Source organism: Apodemus sylvaticus, chromosome 16 (assembly GCF_947179515.1).
Source record: "Apodemus sylvaticus chromosome 16, mApoSyl1.1, whole genome shotgun sequence".
In the NCBI taxonomy this organism is placed as follows: domain Eukaryota; kingdom Metazoa; phylum Chordata; class Mammalia; order Rodentia; family Muridae; genus Apodemus; species Apodemus sylvaticus.
This window is the reverse complement of record NC_067487.1, coordinates 66,841,145-66,858,871: the sequence shown is the minus strand read 5'-3', so window position 1 is coordinate 66,858,871 and position 17,727 is coordinate 66,841,145. Positions and strand designations below refer to the sequence as shown.

At 47.4% G+C, this 17,727-nt stretch overlaps 1 protein-coding gene across 1 annotated transcript in view; it reads left to right on the top strand.

Annotated features, from left to right (window-relative positions):
- The first annotated feature begins 746 nt into the window (after positions 1-746).
- Positions 747-17,727, top strand: part of Ap3b1 (adaptor related protein complex 3 subunit beta 1) — a 200,642-nt gene continuing 183,661 nt past the window's right edge. The window contains exon 1 of the mRNA XM_052159389.1: positions 747-1,286. Coding sequence (XP_052015349.1) covers positions 1,159-1,286 — 128 coding nt within the window. The 5' untranslated portion in view covers positions 747-1,158. The remainder of the gene's footprint in view (positions 1,287-17,727) is intronic.

The following is a 17,727-nucleotide window of genomic DNA, read 5'->3' as shown; positions in this document are numbered from 1 at the left end:
ACCTTGTTATGTGTCATCACCATCGATCAGTCGTAGGAGAGATTCTACAAATCTATCAATATCATCAATACTGGGAAACACCATATTTGAGATGCTCTAACACTGTCTGGACAGGTATATTGAAAAGTTAATTAACCGCCAACGTTTGATGAGTTTGGAGGCCGATTGCTCTTCTACCTCCCAGCACTAGGGAGGAGCATGTGGAGACTTATTGGTGGGAGTACAATTGGTGCTTGCCTGGTGCTACCCTTGGGTTTTGGCGATTGGCTACCGGGTTGCAGGTATTGGGTCCTTTGTGGACCGCACGTGTAGGGAAAGAAGAATGAATGAACGGTAGTCACCAGGGAGGCTGGCTGGTGAGGGTCCTCTTAGAAAGCTGCCCAGAAGAGGGCTGCAGCTCCGCGATCAGAAACCATGCCACCTAGCTGCGGAGGGGATGTTGGAAAGCTACTCTGCCAAGAGTTGAAGCAGGCGGCGCTCAGAAGCGGCGCCCGGCCGAGGCTTAGCTCGGGCAGCGGGCTGCGGGCAGGATGCACGCCTCGAAGTTCCAAATAAGAACCCCAGGCCCCAGGAAAGCTGGCCCGGGGACGATCACAACTGTGCGGATCCTGAAAGCCTCCTCGGGAGGAGGAGCTTTCAAGTCTAGAACGTCAGGTGACTCTGGCTGTGAGAGTGGCGGAAACCAGCCTCAAGGGCTGCGAGCTCGTGACAGCTGAAGCCAAGTTCCTCAAACGTGTGCACCGCGTTTCGTGAGCAATCGGGGAGCGATCAGTGGACGGCAGAAGTGAAGCAAAGAACCCTGGAGGATCTGAGATCTCCTCCACCAAAACGCATCCAAAGGCCTCAAATCCAGTAGTTTGCTAGCCCACTAGCCTCCGGCACACTCGGTGGGAAATCCCAGCTTCCCGTTCAGTGTCCCGGGTGCAGCTTCCCGGCCGCCTCTAACACCCGGAGCGCTAGAATCCAGCGCACCCGGAGCGGCGTACGGACACAGTGCGCACGCGCAGGGGGTGGGCGGCCCGATCGGCCGGAGCGGTGACGAGCCCGGAAGCGCCGGCGTGCGCCCCCTCCGCAGCAGAACTAGTTTTGTTCGGTGTCCTCCGAACGTGAGCCATCCGGAGCGAAGCCCGCACCCGCCCGCTGGCCGGCACCGCCGCGATGTCTAGCAACAGTTTCGCCTACAACGAGCAGTCCGGAGGAGGGGAAGCGGCGGAGCTAGGGCAGGAGGCCACCTCGACCATCTCTCCCTCGGGCGCCTTCGGCCTCTTCAGCAGCGATTGGAAGAAGTGAGGACCCGGGCTCGGGGTGCGGGAGCGCTGCGGGGACCCGAGGCGGCCGCCCGGGCTGCTCTTGGTTCCTGGGGAACCTCCCGGACGCCCCCGCTGTGGTGGGTGGGTGGGGTGGCCCCGCCGGGTGCGGGGCTTGTTGGGGACGTCTAGGGACGCCAGGGGCTGCGCCGGTTCAGACTTTGGTGGGGGAAAAGAAGTCCAGTTGGTGAGCCGAGGTAACACTTCCCAAACCGTTGACCGAATTGATCTGGGCTGGGCACAGGAGTTTGAATTTTGAACTTCTAGTGAATTTGAGGTCTACAGGATCAGACCTCCAGTAAGTCACTTATTTAAAGGTGACGAGAGTATTTGGGGAAGGGAGTGGGGAGTGGGCCTGCTGCTTATTTGGACCCTGAAATGTAGGGAATAAGTGGTGCTTTGGGGTTCTGTATGAATGACACATTTTTTTTTTCCTACCACCTTTGGCATTTTTCACGTGATGATCTTTGCACCAGGGTACTCCCCCCCCCCCCCGCCCCAGCATTGAGATAATATTTAAATAGTGTTGTTGTGAACCAAACCCACTTCTAGTTCTTTACAAATAGCATGAATTTTAACAATAAGCACTAACTATGTACACTTATTTTTGTAAAATGTTACTTAGGGTTCACGTCAAATACCACCCAGAATTGAACACATCCTTAGCAGGGTCTGTTTTAGTTTGGTTGTTTAGTCTTTACATTTGGGCGTGGTGGTGGGCTGTGTATACGTATATAGAATTATAACAACTTTATTTAGTTGTAGTGTCCCACTCCTTTGTTTCTGACGGGGGGGGGGGGGGGTCTCACTGTGCGACCTTGGCTGGCCTTGAACTCACTAGGTAGAGCAAGCTGACCCGAAAATCAGAGAAATCCTCCTGCCTCTGCCTCCCCAGTGCACACACCACCATGCCATTACTCATTTTTTTTTTTTTAATTTTTGATCTTTCTGTTAGGCAGTGTGGTAAAAACATAATAGACCATCACTAGATTGTGTCCACTTAAGGTAGAGAAACTGGGCTGATAGTTTTATGGATGTTAAGAGGTATAACTAAAATAAGAATCTGTGGGGAAGGTGGTTAGAGACAATCTTGTTCTATAGCTCAGGCTGGCCTCAAAACTGGAACTTGCCATTCTGCCTCTGCTTCCCAGGTTAGCTGGAATTGAGGTTCAAATTTGACTCTCTTGACTGACATCTTGCATAAAGCATATTAATTATCTTTATGTTCATTAATTCTAGGATATGAAAGTTTAAAACATACTTGATGTCACCTGTCTTTGTGTGCGTTTGTGTGACTGATGGATCCAACAAGGAGTTTATTGTATCTCCACATTTTCCTCAGTGGAAGGTCTCAGTTGTTGAATTTGCATGTGACTTGTTTAGACTTCATCTACTTTTCTGATGTGTAAGCATCTGAGGTTTTTTTTTTTTTTTTCCTTTTACATCATGTAAAGTTTGGGTCTGATTTGGAAAGAATGTGTGACTGTATAGTGTAGCTGAATGACAGTGAGCTAACCTTGAATGCTTGCCCATGGGTACTCAGAAATATCATCTTCAGCGTGTTTCGTTGTGCTGGGGCTTTGCCTAGGCAAGTCTGCCTCTGAGCTCCATTCCCAGTCCTCGGTCCTTAGTGGGCTGTTTCTGGTACTTCTCTGATCCCACTCGTGGGTGAGGAAGTTGGAGTTCAATTGGTTAATTTGTCACAAAGCTGCCAGAATTTGAACCTAGACATTATAATCTCAGTTCTTTCTTTAATGTATTTGCATATGCTATTATACTTGAAATCGATGCTGTTTTTAGTAGGGAATGCATCACTAAAAGGTAAAAACTTGGAATAGTAGCCATAGATACTATATGACCTTGAAGTTTTCAGAAGTTGAAACATTTTGACTATCGAGCTGCAGTCTAGTTGAGTTAGTTGTGTAGAAAGCAACAGACTCCTATTCTGGAAGTGGGCATTTAATCTCTCCTGAGCTTTCATAAAAAAACATTTGCCTTTTGAGACAGGGTCTTACTATGTAGCCCAGGCTGGCCTCAAACTTGTAATCCTTCTGCCTTGCATTCTTGAATGCTTGGATTTATAGGTGTGAGCTATCACACCGGGCTCTTTTGCTCTACTTTTTAATGGATTACTTTGAAAGAGCTTCTTTTTCTTTTGTTTTTGAGGTCATTTCAGTTCCCCCCCCCCCCCCCCCCAGCATTTGTACGGAGAACCACTCTTTATGTAGACTCACCAACTATTTTTTTTAGTTTTTTACTTTTTACTCACTTGTGTGGGTGTGTGCAGTACCCAGGGAGGCCAGAAGAAGGCATTAGAGTTCTCTGGAACTGGTGTTAACAGACAGTTGTAAGCTGCCTAATATGGTGCTAGAAATGAAACTGGGGTCTTCTGGAAGATCAGTATGGGCTCTTAACCACTGAGCTGTCTCTTCAGTCCAGAGTCACCAGTCAAAACCGAGTTGTGCTCACTTGCCCTTCCCTTCCCCTTCCCTCTTCTCTCTACCTTCCTCCCTACCCTTTTCCTTTCGCATTCACACACACACACATAAACACACATACATACACACATCACATGAATTAGATTTCTTTACTACGTGATCTAGTCTAGTGTCATACAATATTCATGCAGTTATCTTATCCCTTTACTCCCCATTAGTGATTTCTTAGCCTTTCTTTGTCTCTCATGACCCCTTGACCCCCTAGCATATCTAAAGACTATCAGCTGATTATTTTATAGCATGCTAATCACTAGGCATTTGCTGGTGTCTCGGCATCTTCGGGCTTGGGTTATATGGTCCTGATGAGAGCACTGGTGTAGGTAATGTGTCTTCTGTTGTGGCTAGAGACACAGGATACCAATCTTCTTAATTTTCCCAGTTAAGGGTTTTTCTGGAATCTTGACTATATAATTACTATTTTTACCTCCTCCCCAAGTCAGGGTTTGTGGGAAGATACCTCCAGACCATTTAGCTAGCTTTTTCAATAAAGTCTTCAGCAGCCAGTCATGAAGGTTTTATTTTAAAGATTCATTTTATATTTATTTATGTGGCTGTGTGTGTGTGTGTGTGTAGGTGTAGGTGATCAAGGTAAGTGTAGGTGATCAAGGAAGCCAGAAGACATCAGATCCCCTGGGCTTAGAGTCACACAAGGTTGTGAGCCACCTGATGTAGGCGCTAGGGACATTAAGGAGCTCTTCCCTGCCTGGGCCATCCATGTAAGACAGTTGTTCTGACTGCACCTTCCTGTGAGTGGGGTGCCCTGCCCCTGCTCCCTGCTCCCTGTGTCTTCCGCCACGTGCTCTCTCTCTTTTTTTTTTTTTTTTTTTTTGGATTTTTAGTTTTTCGAGACAGGGTTTTTCTGTGTAGCCCTGGCTGTCCTGGAACTCACTCTGTAGATCAGATTGGCCTCGAACTCAGAAATCCACCTGCCTCTGCCTCCCAAGTGCTGGGATTACAGGCATGTGTCACCACCGCCTGGCTCAGTGTGTGCTTTTGGGCTCTGTTCTTTAGTACTTCACTGACTGTTCCAAGGATGTCCAGTCCCTTCCCAGTCAGTTACTGAATTGTTTTCAGGATTTACTTATAATTTTGTAACCCTTCTCATCTTTCAAACAAAACCAGAATTGGGGAGGCTTACATTGTCTGTGAATGTATATCCTCAGCATGTCAATTTTGTTCATTGTCCCAACGTGCTAGTTTATTGGCCTTAATGTTTTTCATTTCCTCACTTTTAAATGTAAAGAACTACCCGGGCGGTGGTGGCGCTCGCCTGTAATCCCAGCACTCTGGGAGGCAGAGGCAGGCGGATTTCTGAGTTCGAGGCCAGCCTGGTCTACAGAGTAAGTTCCAGGACAGCCAGGGCTACACAGAGAAACCCTGTCTCGGAAAAAAAACCAAATCCAAAAAACCAACCCCCCCCCCAAAAAAAAACCCCAAAATAAATTAAATGTAAAGGACTAACTTATCCCCCCCTTTATTGTGGAATAGTCTATACTTTCATTGTTTTATCATCTTCAGTTATTTTTCGTGGGAGCCTGTGGGAGCCATTCTCATTCAGACCGCCACAGGAGACTAGAACTCCTTGCATCTCACTGGCTTGGTGGTCATTCAGCTCCTCTCTTCCCCTCTCAGTTCAACAGAAGCGGAAGAGTGATTTCAAACATATGATGCTGGTTATACCGGAGCATAGGGTTTCCCGAGTCTCCTTTCTCCAGAGAGCATTGAGCTGTTAGCTACAAGAGGCAGAAGCTGACAAGGGTTAAGTTAATGCTTTCCAATGATGGCACTGTTCTCTTGCTTAGCTTGGTTGATTTCCTCAAATTTCAGTTTCCTTGTTTCTCGAAAGGTGTTGTAAGTGCTCGCCTGTTCTGGGAGATTTATGTAAGACATCATATTTAAAGGGAAGCTCTCATCTTCCCTTCTTCCTTTTCTCTCTCTCTCTCCTTCCTCTTTCCTTCTTTCCCTCCCCTGTCTCTTCTTCCTGTCTGTCGGTCTGTCTGTCTATTTAGAGGTATGATCTCCTACAGGCTGGCCTGGGCCTCACTCTGTGTAGACAGATGAGCAGTCCTTTTTCTTCACCCCTCTTTAGTACTGGACTTACAAGTATGAGGCACTGTGTTCAGAAGAGAGTGATTTCTAAACTAGAATCAAAACTAGGAAAACTGCTGAGAGCAAGCGTCACTGAAGTGCTGATGTTGTAGCCCAAGGTCTGAGGAGACTTGTGCTACTTGGGTGACAGAGGGAGAGTTACCGAGGCCCAGGGGAAGAAACCAGGAGAGCCCAGGAAAGGATCCCTGCCCAGATGAGAGCATCGTGGACCTCAGTGTCCTCCACAGCAGACAGGGAAGCTTGGGGGGCCACCCGAGGCAGCGTGTGCTGGAAGGTGGGCAGTCTTGTAAACCACCCGCTTCTGAGTAGAAGAATCTGGAAGAGTTCAGAGTGAGGGTAAATGGAATGGAGGCCGCAGAGGCCCTCGCATGTAATAATTAAAGGTTAGCAACCAGGAATTGAGCAGTCTGTCATCTACTGACTGATCTACACTGAAAGGTGACAGTTTGACCCTCTGCTGACCGTGGCGTGGATTTGTTACTTTAGATCCACAGAGCATGTTCAGAGACTGCTGGAGGGCTGCGTGCTTCCTGGAAATGGGAGTTAGGTTAAGTGCATTTCATTGCTTTATCAGCTTTGGGTATGGGCCCTCAGCCTTGAGGGCTCCCTCACGCCCTCACTCCCTCACTCCCTCAAGAAGGCAGTAGACATGCACCTAATGAGACAGGCGATTTAGAGGGCGGCCTTAAGTATGCTTTTCAAAATAAGTCAGTTCTAGGTGTCAGTATTTCACTAATAGTAAAACATTATTTTGACATAGCTTAAAATGTGTCACTGTGTCACAATATGAGGCTGTAATGTGTTTATGCAACTGTTTGAATTTCCACTGATGTTTATTTTATTAGAATCTGTGTCATGCTTTTGTTTTTATTTAATGCTTCTTTATGGTTCCAGTTGTAAGAGCTTGGTCGTCTTTCTTCTTACTCTGGTGTTTCTTATTTATTTATTTATTTATTTATTTATTTTTCAGTTTTTATTTTTTTATTCACTATATTCTTTACATTTCAAATGATTTCCCCTTTTCTTGATCCCCCCTTTCTGAAAGTCCCAAAGCCCTCTTCCCTCCCCCAGTTCCCCCATCCACCCCTTCCCACTTCCCTGTTCTGGTATTCCCCGACACTGCTGCACTGAGACCAGAACCAGGGGCCACTCCTTCCTTCTTCTTGGACATCATTTGATGTGTGAATTGTGTCTTGGGTATTCCAAGCTTCTAGGCTAATATCCACTTATGAGTGAGTGTATACCATGAGTGTTCTTTTGAGACTGGGCTACCTCACTTAGGATGATGTTCTCCAGCTCCATCCATTTGCCTAAGAATTTCATGAATTCATTGTTTCTAATGGCTGAATAGTACTCCATTGTGTATATATACCACATTTTTTGTATCCATTCCTCTGTTGAGGGATACCTGGGTTCTTTCCAGCTTCTGGCTATTATAAATAGGGCTGCTATGAACATAGTGGAGCTTGTATCCTTATTACATGCTGGGGAATCCTCTGGGTATATGCCCAGGAGTGGTATAGCAGGATCCTCTGGAAGTGTCATGTCCAGTTTTCTGAGGAAACCCCAGACTGATTTCCAAAGTGGTTGTATCAGTTTGCAATCCCACCAGCAGTGGAGGAGTGTTCCTCTTTCTCCATATCCTAGCCAATACCTGCTGTCTCCTGAGTTTTTTAACCTTAGCCATTCTGACTGGTGTGAGGTGAAATCTGGTGTTTCTGAATGACGTGTTTACTTTATCCAGTGATGCTATGGCCTTGGGATTCTAGGAACTCAGAGGATATTTGTTGAACATTTACCAAGAGCAATGGTTCTCAACTTTCCTAACATTGTGACTCTTTAGTAAGAGTCCTCATGTTGTGGTGATCCCCAACCATAAGGTTATTTCATTGATATTCATAACCATAATTTGCCTGCTGTTTGAATTGCAATGCAAATATCTGATACTCGGGATATATGACCCACAGGTTGAAAACTGCTGACTTAGGGAAATGTCTCACACATTGTAATATTAAGGGACATAATTTATGTGATCAGGAGTGTATGTTTTGGTTTACAGTTTTGCCTGATGTGTATTTTTACTTTTACTTTGCTCGGTCCTTTTACTTTGCTCGGTCCTTTTACTTTGCTCGGGGGGGGGGGGGGAGAGAGAGAGAGAGAGAGAGAGAGAGAGAGAGAGAGAGAGCGAGAGCTCAGCAGTTGAGAGTACTGGCTGCTCTTGTAGAGGACTGGAGATGAGTTCCCAGCACCCATGTGGGGCTCAGTCCTGTAACTCCAGCTTCATTTGATACCTTCTTTTGATCAGTGTGGACACCTGCTTACATGTGCAAACATCACACACACACACACACACACACACACACACACCCCAAGGGTGGCTGGGGATATTGTTCAGTGGTAGATTTTGTGCACAGCATTTTGTGCTAAGCCTGTGGTTTTATCCTGTCGCTTCATTCTGTGGCCCCTATACAAAAGGCAACTTACCACCTGCAGTAATTTTGGAACAGTCATTTTCTTCTTGGCATTGCTTTTGTGTTGACTGTTAGGTTTGATTAACTTAGAATTTCCATGCCAATCAAAGTTTTAAGTCTCATATTCTTCAAAGGCAGATTTTATTAAAACTTGGGATGACTCCATATGTAATTCTTTGGGTTCTGTTTGTCTTGGTGCTGTGATCTGATCCAGGGTCTTGTACATGTTAAGTTTGTGGTCTGCCACCAGCTGGACTCCCACCCACAGTGTTTCTACTGTAAACAGTAGTCATTCATCTCCTGTCAATAATACAGGCATATCGTTACTGTTAGATTACATTGGAATTCTTGCCTCTTCAGTGTGATATACCTATCAAATGGCATTTATTAATATAATTTAATTTTTGAGATGTGCCTTAAACCAAAGGTGATGAATAAATGTGATGTAACCTGCCGGTAAGCAGGGCTCTGCCTTCTGTAGTTAGTGCTCGCTGCCTTCTGTAGTGCTCCCTGCCTTCTGTGGTGCTCCCTGCCTCCTGTGGGGCTCCCTGCCTCCTGTGGTGCTTCCTGCCTTCTTTGGTGCTCGTTGTCTTCTGTGGTGCTCGTGGCCTTCTGTGGTGCTCGCTGCCTTCTGTAGTGCTCCCTGCCTTCTGTAGTGCTCCCTTTCCCTTGCTTCACTTGGTCCTGCTCTTGCAGGAGAGTCAGTGCCGACTTGATATTTTAGCGGTTACTCAGCCAGGAACCTGCTCGGCCCTTGATATAGGCTACTTTAAGATTACCGAATTTTCTAAAACTCAGAATCCCTACATTTCTGGCCTGTCAGATTATAAGCTGTGAAATAGTGTTATCTTAGGAGACACTTAGATCTTTGAGCATTATTCCTTGGAAGGAATGAATGTAAACATCAGCAACAACAAAAAGCAGACAGATGGCTCACTGAAATGTTCTTTTTTAAAAATACTGCATTAAAGTTACACTCACAGATGACAAATGTGTCGTGGTAAAATAATATGACAGCGTCGCGCTGGTGTAGATAAATGAACCGCTGACAAAAACAAATTGCCCCCAGTCCAAATTGAAAATTTAAAGTGAAGAGCCCAACGTAGAACAATCAGGGAGGAAATGATTTCCTGTATTTCATATTATGGACAGTGCTGGTTGTATTTAGGGAAGACATTTAGCATATCATCTGCAACAAGTCCACAGATCCACACAAGCAGACAGTTTGTAGCCTGCTTGTGAGTGGGAGGATTACTCGTATTGCTGAGAGGAGAGGAGCTGCTGTCGCCATCAGAAGGCCAGAGTCTCATCCTTCAGTAGAATGAGTTGGCGCGGAGGCCCAGCAAGGGAGAGACTGTAACTGAGGTGGGTCCGAAACCACGCCTCGGCAGAGTGCATCATCTTCGCTCTTGCAATGGGTTAAGACTCTGCCCGTGAGGGGTGGGGATGCTGAGGGGGCGGTGAAGCTGGGGCCAGACTGTGCTGGGCTCCATGGCTAAGGGCTTTGGAGCTTATTCTGCAAGCTAGCCACTGGAGAGTTTTAAGTACAGTGTGCACTTAGAGCATGGTTAACTGTTCTAATAGTTGTATGACATATATTTCCTTAACAAATTTTAGAAGTAATTTATTGAGTCAACACATAGGAATGTTGTCTGCATGCTAGGCATTGCTCTTTAAAAATATTCGGTGGTGGCGCACGCCTGTAAGGAGGCAGAGGCAGGCGGATTTCTGAGTTCGAGGCCAGCCTGGTCTACAGAGTGAGTTCCAGGACAGCCAGGGCCACACAGAGAAACCCTGTCTCAACAAAGCCAAATCCAAAAAAACAAAACAAAACAAAAAATTCTTTCTTTCCTACCCGTTTCTTTTGCTTCCCCACTTTGTGTGTGTGTGTGTGTGTGTGTGTGTGCCTGAAAGTATGTTCTACTCCATGCTGGGATCAGTGGACAGCTTGCTTTTGGGCATTGCTTTTCCCATTTCACCAAATGGTCCCAGGGATCGAACTCAGATCGGAAGGCATGGTGGCGTGTATCTTTACCCTCTAAGCCCTCTCACAGGCTCACAGGCACTATTGTTGATGCTGAGGAGTAAGCTATGAAAAACCACTGTCCTGGAGTATATAGTTCTAGCTTGGAGAGATGCGCACTGACCGAGTCACTGTGCGGCCCTCGGTGATTAGAAGTACAGGAGGAGGGTTAGAGTGCACTTGGGATGGAGTTTGCAATGCAGAGGCAGGAGAAAGTCCAGGAGCACATACATGGCGGAGGCGAGGGAGCGGCCGGAGGATGTCTGTTCATCCACAGGCATAACAGTTGCCTAAGGCATCAAGGTAAGACAATTTCTGGCCTACGTGAGGATCAGGAGAGAGGACGGTGGCTGGGGTAAAGTAAGGAAATCAGTAGAAGATGCAGTGAGCAGTGAGATTTGGGGTACAGGAGGGGCTAGTTTGCAAAGGGCCTTGTAAAGACGTGGGCCGGAGAGAAGGAGAGCCACTGGGGGCTCTGAGGAAAGGAATGGATGACCCTGTTTACCTTTTAAAAGACCCACAGGGCTCCTTGTAAGCTAGTAGTTACTCACAGGTTTGAGGTGGGAGGTAGCAGAGAGATAGGCAGTAACCCACAGGACATCCATTTGCTGATGCACTAGCTACGGCAGATGGGTCAGGAGACAGTGCTGGCCGCCACTGCACATGCAGTGGAAGTTTAGAGCTGCCGCTGAATACAGTGAAGACCGTAGAAAGGCCAGCAGACAAACAAAACCCCAAGCGAAGGGGCATGAAAGTAGAGCTAGTAAATAGACAGCTGGGTCTGTGGGGCTGGGGCTGGAGTGTAAGGGAGGGGTGAGGCCAGGGGTCGGCTGAGAGTGGGCAGAGAGCGCAGCTGGAGAGCTAACGGCTGGGACACTCTGGGGGTAACGCAGTCAGAGCATCCAGACAGGCCAAGGAAAGCGGCCGCTGAGCCGTGAGTTTGGGTTTGTTGGTGTGGAGAACTTGGTTATCCCCCGGCCCCCTTTTCTTTCACGGAAACAGGGTTTCTCTGTGTAGCTCTGGCTGTCGTGGAACTCTTTTTTGGCCAGTCTCACCTCAAACTCACAGAGATCCACCTGCCTCTGTCTGAGAGAGGGCTGGGATTAAAGGTGTGTGCCGCCACTGCCACTGCCTGTCAGAGTTTGATCATCTTGAGCAGCATTTTCGGTTCAGTGGTGTGCCTGAGTGGACTTGAGAGGAAGGTGAAGCATTGTAGGTAAGGGCGCTCCAGTACAGGGGACAGAGAAACATGCCTGAAGAGACGTGTTGCGGGAGGGGCTTTGTGTGAGGTGGCAGTAGCAGTTAAGTCCTTGTTCATGGGGCCAACTGACGGACAGGGCAAAACACCGTCTTTCCTCACCGAACGCGCACCAGCTCTAAAGTTAGCCTCGCTTTCATCCCAGGAGAGAATCAGTTAACTCCAGAGACTTGGACTTCTCCACCTTCTGCTTCTCTTCCAGGATGGGGCTTTGTTGTGAGCAATATGCATTTTAAGTGTTGTTAGTGAAAACACACACACACACACACACACACACACACACACACACAGAGAGAAAGAGAGAGGGAGAGAGAGAGAAAACAACTGTGATGTACAAATAATATATATTCTATTTACATATGCATACACAGAGACTGAAACCTTAACTGTAGCACAATTACCTTAAGAAAGAATGATGCTAAGAGTAAGTTAAGAATGACCTACGTATCAGTGTTGTCGGATGGGAAGTCTCATGAAGACTTTCCTCATATACCTGTCTCTAGCTCGCGGGGGAATCATATTGGTTCAAAGCTGTGCTGTTCATCATGGCTGTTGGCCAGATGGACCTATTTAACTTTAATTGAATCAGAAGACCCAGTTTGCCACTCCCACTGGAATGAGGCTGTAGGACATCAGGAGGTGGAATAGTGCAGAGATTCTTTTATGACAGAACATCCAGGGAGGACTGCTGGTTTATGGGCAGCGACTTAGAGCTCACTGGGGAACGGGAGAAAGTTGGCTTCGAGCAGCGCATAGAGCTGGGAGAGGGAAGGCTTGGGAGAACCCGTGCACACATCATGTGGCACTCTGCGCTGAGTGTGGGACTTTGTCATGAAAGTTTGTACTTTTAAGGAGCTGGCAAAGAATTCTAAGTAGAAGAGTGATGAGTTTACAGAGATTTGTTTTAAAAATGTTTGGGGTTTTAAATTGGACCGGTGTGAGAACGGTGGCATTGTATGATGTTGGAGAAACAAACAGAGCAGGTTTGGAGTGAGGAAGGGAGGAGGCGAGTTCTGTTTGGGTCTCTTGAGTTTTGATAGAACATCCCGTAAGCTGTCAGATTGGCAATTGTAGCCTCGTACCTAGGCTGACGATAGACGTTTGCTAGTTACCATTTGGTAACGATGCTGGATACCATCAAGTGGGCAGCGTGTGCTATGTGAAAGGCCACTGTGGACCCTGGGTAAAGCCAGCATCGAGGAGAGGGAGGAATAGGTGCTCGTTTGGAAAGCCAGAAACAGAGAATTCAGCTCGGAGAAGCTGTGAAGTTGGCAGTACACGCACAGTTAATGCACTGTGTTTAAGGGGTAGCACAAAGGCCAAGCCTTCTGAAAGAAAGATGGCTTTTGTTTTTAAAGATTTATTTATTATTATATGTAAGTACACTGTAGCTGTCTTCAGATACTCCAGAAGAGGGTGTCAGATCTCTTTACCGATGGTTGTGAGCCACCATGTGGTTGCTGGGAATTGAACTCAGGACCTTTGGAAGAACAGGCAGTGCTCTTAACCGCTGAGCTATCTCTCCAGCCCAGGTACTTATTTTTTGTGAGCGTTTGGGGCAGGAAGGCGCGCTGCTCGCGCATGCCCACTTGGGCGAGTCTGCTGGCCTGAAAGCTTGTCGTGGGGCGGGGTTATGTGCCCGGCAGGTGGCTTATGGCTCTTGACCTCTGAGCTCCTTGAGGGGTGAACTGGGGATGAGGGTAGCAGAACCTCTACTCTGAATAGTTTTGAGGATTAAAGGGTCTAACATGGTTAAGTATAGACTGTTAACTTTTCTAACAAACCCTCAGTATATGCTGATAGCTGCCTGCAGTTAGGAGTGCTCCTTTGATGTGTGATCTGGTTAAGAATGCTTGTTTACTGTGTGGCACAGATAAGAGTACTCATCTGATGTCTGATACAGTCATTGTCACCACCAGTGTGGCACCATTAAGATTCACTGAGTTCTTTAAAAAAGTGTTTTGCCTTTTTCCAGCTGTTAAGATTATGGAATTATTGTTAACTTTCACATTAATCATTGCTTTACTTTTTCAGTTTTAAAATTATTACTGAGTTTCTGTCCTTTTGTTTGAATCATATTTCACTAGCATTTGGAATAAATTATATAATGTGACCATATAATAATAGACAAAGTTAATAAGTACCAGGTGATTTTTTTGGGGGGGGGGGCGTGGGCATCAGGGATTTGTGAAAGTGATTATAGTACAAGGTGATACATTTTGTCTTTTATTTAATGTTTACTGCTTGGTGTTTGTTTGCTTGTGTGTTTGCTGGGCCAGAACTGTGGCCCTGCGCTGCGCCCTGGCCGACCTTCCCCTCTGCTCATGGACATTCTGGTGTTGAGGCAGTCTCTTAGAAATGAGCTTCCTGCAGAAATGAAAAGTGTTTCTAGAAGGTCTGGGCAGCAGAGCCAGCTTCTGGTGAGCGTGAAGGGCAGTGAGGTCAGGAGAGGTGTTGATGGGATTTGGCGGCCTGGGCATTGTCAGGAGCGTGGTGGTGGAGAAGCAGTGTCAGAGTGTCCGCAGGAGATGGACAGAAGACCGAGCCGCGAGTGAGAGATGACCGGCTCCAGAGACGTCTGCCGCCCAGGACAGGAGGCAGGGCTACCGGGAGACGCCGAGTCTCAGACTGTGGTGAGAGGACAGATGATGCCAATGTGGTGAGCAGGAGGGGCACTAGAGGAGGGTGACCAGGGAACCGCAGAGGAGGGCAAGATGGATTTGGAGTCTGGGAGTGAGAGGGAAGATGGTTAGGTCATCAGAGGAGGGGAGAGGACAAGGTAGGAGGCTGTGGCAGAGCCAAGGGGTCCTGTGGTGACAGAGGGCTTCTCTGGTCTCTGGCAGGAATCTGCAGTCATGCGCAATTCCAAAAAACTCAGTTCACAGCGTGGACTGAGGTTTGGTTAAATGGAAACTGTGAATGCCAATTTGGACAAGCTGGTTAGGATACTGGTACAGAAAGATGCTAGAGTACTCTGTGAGGCAGAGGCAGGTGGATTTCTGAGTTTGAGGCCAGCCTGGTCTACAGAGTGAGTTCCAGGACAGCCAGGGCTATACAGAGAAACCCTGTCTCAAAAAAAAAAAAAAAATCCAACCCCCCCCCCCCCCAAAAAAAAACTAGATTAAAAACACGTCCAAGCTGGAGTGGGAAAGAATAGCGGGAAAACACTTGTGTGTAGAACTAGACGTTTCCAAGAAGACAGAGGAGCAGGCGGAGTAACAGCTGAGGCCAGGGCAAGGCTAGGTAAAGGACTGATTTTAAGAGTCCTAGGGTTCCATGTTGCATGGGCTGAGCAGTTTTGGATGTTTGCAAGGTTTGGAGCTGTGGGCGTGGGCAGCTGACAGTTAAAATGCTGAGGGCTAGGAAGCTAGAAGTCGGCATGGGATGAGGGGCTTTCCTGCGGAAGTGGGGAGCCTCCAGTAGCCAGTGACTGACTGTGGGGGCTTAGTTGGGTGGAGGAGTGGCAGATGACAGGCAGGGCTCTGGACAGCTAGAAAACTCAGCAGAATTGTCAGTGTGCAGCTAGGCAGTGTGTGGACTGTGTGGCATCACTTAGGACACTAATCTTTTCTTGCCTCTAATTTCTACTTTCTTTTCCCCACTAAAATTTAAAGCCTTTCCTTTTTTTTTTTTTAATAAAAAATGGAATATTTACCTCCTCTTCCCTACAGTAAAGTTGAGAACAGAGATTGACATATACGTGTGTAATTGGCAACAATGCCACAGTTCGTTTGTTTTTTTTAATCTCGGCCTCTCTATGCCACCGCAGCCTCTCTATGCCACCACAGCCTCTCTATGCCACCGCAGCCTCTCTATGCCACCGCAGCCTCTCTATGCCACCGCAGCCTCTCTATGCCACCGCAGCCTCTCTATACCACCACAGCCTCTCTTTGCCACCTGTCTTAGGGTTTGCATTGCTGTGAAGAGACACTATGACCAAGGCAACTCTTATAAAGAAAATATTTAATTGGGGCTGGCTTATAGGTTCTGACGTTCAGTCCATTATCATGGTAGGAAGCATGGCACCATATAGGTAGGCATGGTGCTGGAGGAGCGGAGAGTTCTGCATCTGGTTCCAGAGGCAAACAGGAGAAGACTGGCTGCCAGGCATCTAGGCTGGCTCTCCTAAAAGCCCACCCCGACAGTGAAAGCCCACCCCAACAGTGACACACTTTCTCCAACAAGGCCACACCTCCTAATAGTGCCACTCCCTGGGCCAAGGATATTCAAACCACCACCCCACCATTGCTTCTCTATGCCACCATAGTCTCTGTGCCACGATAGCTTCTTACCCCATGTCCTCATCTTGGAGATGTGAGCCAGCATTCTAACTGTAATAACAACAATAATACTTTATATGGACTTTGCTTGAGCCAGGGCCTCGCTATGTAGCTCTGGCTAGCCAGGAAGTTTCTGTGTAGACCAGGCTGGTTTCAAACTCAGAGATCTACCTGCCTCTGTCTCCCAAATGTTAAGATAAAAAGTGTGTGTCACCATATTCAGCCTTATATAGTATTTTTATTTTCAGTTTTAGGCCCTTTTATATATCTCAAGAATTCGTAAGTCTGCCCAGACTTCTTACATGCTGTTTTCTCTGGGGAGTGAGCCAGGGCTCTGCATATGCTAGGCAGGGGCTCTGCCACTGAGTTACATGCCCAGCCCACCTGCACTCTGTATGATCTCCGTGTCCTCTGACCCCAGGCTATAGTCTCAGTTATTAGACTGAACCTGTGGTCACTAGTGCTGTGGACAGGCCCAGTTACTCAGCCAGAAGCCTCTGGATTTGGCCTGTGTGAAGTCCTGTAGCTCCTGTGTCTTTCTGTGGATGAGAACATACCGCCCGGATCCCATTGCTTTCATGTCCAGAACATGGGGCCTTCCTTTTGCTTTGGAAGGCTGTGACATTTACATCTGTCCCTGAAAACTGAGCACTGCTTCCCCTCTGCAGTTTGCAGAAGACCTTTATGTGCATGTGCTTGTCTTTCCACGTGTCAGAGCACGGCCATAGAAAATGCATTAACTCTACATGGGCTAGGGCACCCCAAAACGCCACTGTAGCACTCCCGTATAACCCCTGTTCTTAGGGTGGAGGGGAAGTCCACCTCGGCCTTCTCCGTCCTGGCCACCCCTCGAACCTCTGCTTGCCCTCGGCCCTCCTCTTATGCAGGTGAGCCCGTTCACTGTGGAAGGCACTTACCTTCCCTCTGCCAGAGTGCTTTATTCTTTCCTGAGCCCCAGCTTAAGGTCCGAGTCACAGCCACCTTGGCCAGCAGCCCCAGCCTCTACTGCTCACTTTTAATCCCACGTAAAAATAACAGTTACAGGGCCCCGAGATGACTGAGCACCTGAAGACATGCCCCCCAGTTTGCAGAGCTGACAGCTAAGTTCAATCATCTGTAGCCCTTACAAAGGAAGAAGACTTCCCTTGTCCTTTGACCTGCACCATGGCGTGCCCTGCCCACAAGACATTAATAATAAGGAAAATTAAAGTTAAAAGGACAATTAGACCTAAATATCCATTTTTAGTACACAGAAAAGTTTATCACATAAACTTCAGTGATTTAAACATTTAGATTAGATTCTTGTCACCAGGCTGTGTGACACTGGGGACCAGATGCAGGCAGATCTCTGTGAGTTCCGGCCTGGTCTAAAGAGTGAATTCCAGTACAGCCAGGGCTACACAGAGAAACCTTGCCTCAAAAAAAAAAAACCTAAATAAATAATTAAACAAAATAAATTCCTGTCTGGTAGGTCTAGGGTCTTTTATTAAGAGCTCTCTATGAAGCCTTCATCAGGAACTTGGAGGGATCATATGACTTAAAAAACCTTCAACAGAACCATTGGTTCTGCCATTCCACACCCGTTTTTCCTTTGAGACAGCCCAGGCTGCCCTGGGGGACTGAACCCCTGATGCCTCTATCTCCAGGAGTGCTGGAATTGCAGCATATGGGGCACAGCACTCCAGTTTTAGGCTGTCTATTCCTGTTCCAGATCTTGGGGCCGACCCCTCCTAGAACACGCTTGGCACAGCTACAGAACATGTCCAGCTTGACAGCGCCAC